General features: G+C 57.5%; 1 protein-coding gene across 1 annotated transcript in view; it reads right to left on the bottom strand.

The window, feature by feature from the left end:
• Positions 1–1,337: 1,337 nt before the first annotated feature.
• Positions 1,338–2,984, bottom strand: part of LOC104520737 (opsin-5-like) — a gene marked incomplete at its 5' end in the record, with an annotated part of 6,160 nt that continues 4,513 nt past the window's right edge. The window contains 2 exons of the mRNA XM_029083632.1: positions 1,338–1,883; positions 2,606–2,934. Coding sequence (XP_028939465.1) covers positions 1,338–1,883; positions 2,606–2,934 — 875 coding nt within the window. The remainder of the gene's footprint in view (positions 1,884–2,605; positions 2,935–2,984) is intronic.

Below are 2,984 nucleotides of genomic sequence, written 5' to 3'. Positions count from 1 at the left end.
AAAACGGGTCACCGTTCCCATCCAGCACATCCGTGATTTAACGCTGCAGCTCTGCCCATGGGTTGTGGCTTTGTTCATTAACCAGTGACAACGGAAAGTGCTCCAGGGAGTAACTGGCCAGCTGGGTGCTGGAGGGCAGCACGTTTCCCACCTCCGCTCCTGACTCTTCTCATCACCTTGAATGCATCTTTTAATTTTTGGGGGCATACCCAACCTCTCTCAGCACGGTGGCCGTGTTATCCACCTCCTGCAAAGCCAACCCAGCTCCTGCCGTGCCCAAGGCTGGGCACACAAGCAGCTCAGTGCAGGGGGTGGGACAGGGACCCCCTGAGCTCAGCCCCAGGTGAGCTTCACCACCCAGCAGCCAGGATGCTACAGGAGAGAGACATCTGCAAGCGTGCCCAGCGCCTGCCACAGTGGGTGACGTGGGGACTTTGCTGTTGATGGCTTTGCATCCAGCCCCTTCACAGTGTCTTGGTCCTTTTTGTCCCAGATGGGTGAGCTGCCCACACTGATCTCCAATGATGACTACAAGCCTGGGGGATGCCGTTGCCCAGGCAGCTGCTCCCCTGTGCAGCGGTGCAGATGGCGTGAGCTGCCCCGGCCATCAGGATACAGCCTGTGGCCACAGCCCTGGCTCCAGGATGGGGCTCGGCCACAGATTCACCATCTGCCTGGAGAGCATGACCCGAGACTGCTATTATGCACCGGGATTATTTTAACCCCAAATCTTTACTCTAAAGACAAGCTCCCATTTCGATCTCTAGGATGGTGCTGGGTTTACATTCAAATCAAGGGAGTGGGGTAACCCAGCCTGTGTGGGGAGCAGACTCCTGAGGTATATAAAGATGCTTCATAATCCCAAGTGAGGTAGCTGAGTGGTGTGGTCCTGCTCCCCACGGGAAAGGACGTGGTCAGCGGGGGCTGTAGGAGCTGGCGCTGGAGGTAGGATGCCTCTTGGGGTCTCCTGGCCTCCAGCCCTCCCTGCCAGGCACAGTTTAAGACAACCAAGTTCCTACTTGGTCATCAGAGCACCAGGATGGAAAAACAAAGGCCAAAGGCCCAGAGAGCAAGCTGCAGGAGAAACTGCCCCCTGGACTTGCACCCTGGGCAGATTTCAGGCACTGGGGTCTATTTTTTTTTTTCTCACAAGTGCAAAGTCTAGGCTCAGAGTTGCAAGAGCCAAACCAGAGAGAGAGGCAAGGCTGGTCTTAAATTTTCGTGTCACTCCATCTGCAGAACATGCTGGGAACCCATCAGATATGTAGGTGAGAGAAAAGTTGCACTTGAGTTTGTTTTCCAGTGCGCTGGTAGGACACAGCCGGGCACGGCTGGGCTCAGAGAAGGTCTTTCATGATATTCGATGGCAGGGCTTCCCCTGCCACATTCACAGCGCCCAGCCCTGACCTCTTCCGTGTGACAAGCACCATCACCTGCACCGTCCTCTTCAGACCCGGCTGGCGAGCAGCTCCATCGGCCAGGACAGCACGCCGGGGTGAGCTGCCAGGCACCTGGGGGAGTTTGTAGCACCTGGGGTAGTTACTGAAACACTCAAAAGTGTCATTGCAGTTTCTGCAAGTCCCAGGATGGTCACCAAAGCCTGAGGACGGGAAGGGCTGGAACACGGCGCTCGGGCAGCCGCAGCAGAGGAGGGTGCGGATGGCCTGGAGGAGCACCATGTCTTTGGAGAGGAACTTATGGAAGTTGGGCTTGAAGAGCAGGTACACCAGAGGGTTGTAGAGCGTCGAGGACTTGGCAAAGAGAGCTGACAGCACGAACGCCAGCACTGGCACCTGGCTGGCATCGCCAAGGACTGCCCACAGGGCAATGATGGCATAAGGGGTCCAGGCAGCCAGAAACCCCAGGCACACAGCAATGCTCAGCTGGAAGAGAAGGAGATGGGGACAGTGGTGCTGTGAGCCTCCTGTGGCACATGAGGGATGCTGACACCCCCCAAAACCCAGCCTGAGGCTGACAACCACTGCCATGTGTAACAGGACCTCAAAGAGTCACCCACATCCCCAGGGAAAGGCGCCCAGCCTCTGGACCTGGATCATCGGGGTGTCAGACACCAGAGCAGCAACTCAGCATGTCCCAGCGTGGGTGTGTAAACCTCAGGTGACTCACACCCGTCCCACCTGGGAAACGGGAGTTGCCTCAGCCGGCCACGGCAGAGGGGTACAAAGCACCCAGTGACCTGGCCCTAAGCAGACACAGACGTCTCCTTCAGGGCCAGGCTTGCAAAAGCTGTTTTCTTTCATGTTTTGGGGGTTTTTTTAAAGGGCATCCACTTTTCTTTTTTTTTTTTGCCATATCCTTGGGAAATGACAGTATTAGCTCGTAGTCTGGGGAACAGTGACTCATGCAAGCTCCTTTTATGATCTTTTCCCATGTAATTTAAAATGAAAACTCCTCCACCTGATGGCTTTAAATGAGGAGAAATGTGTTATCACCCACACTGACACCAACACCTGGAGAATTCACCAGCAGTGGCAGACACCGCTGGCTGGCAGAAGGGGTCCTGCTGTGCTCACCTGCCCACGGGGGGGTGGGCTGGGGCAGGGGGCACCCCGAGATCCCCGCACCCCTCCGAGTGCTCCCCTACCTTCACGAGCAGGCTGTGCACGCTGCGGGCTCTGCGCCGGGGGGACGTGTGCTGCCTGACAGCTCTCCGGGACACCCGCACCGTCCAGAGGATCAGCGAGTAGGAGACGAGGATGAGGAGGCAGGGGAGAAGGTAGCAGAAGATGAAGAGGGCGAGGATGTAGAGCATGGCCTCCCTGCTGGTGGCTTTCCAGGTGATGCAGCAGGCTGTCCCGTAGGGCTCGGGGCCGTAGCTGCCCCACTCGGCCAGGGGGGCCGTGGCAAACATCAGGGCGTACGCCCAGACACACAGCAGCAGCACTCCGGCATGGCAGGGGGAGAACTTGTTGCCTGTGGCGGAGGGATCAGGGTGAAGATGGCTTCCCATGGGTGAGGGGAGT

The sequence above is a fragment of the Antrostomus carolinensis genome, unplaced genomic scaffold (genome assembly GCF_000700745.2).
Source record: "Antrostomus carolinensis isolate BGI_N321 unplaced genomic scaffold, ASM70074v2 scaffold2292, whole genome shotgun sequence".
NCBI lineage: Eukaryota > Metazoa > Chordata > Aves > Caprimulgiformes > Caprimulgidae > Antrostomus > Antrostomus carolinensis.
The sequence above is the reverse complement of the archived record's forward strand: the minus strand, read 5'-3'. Positions and strand labels throughout refer to the sequence as shown.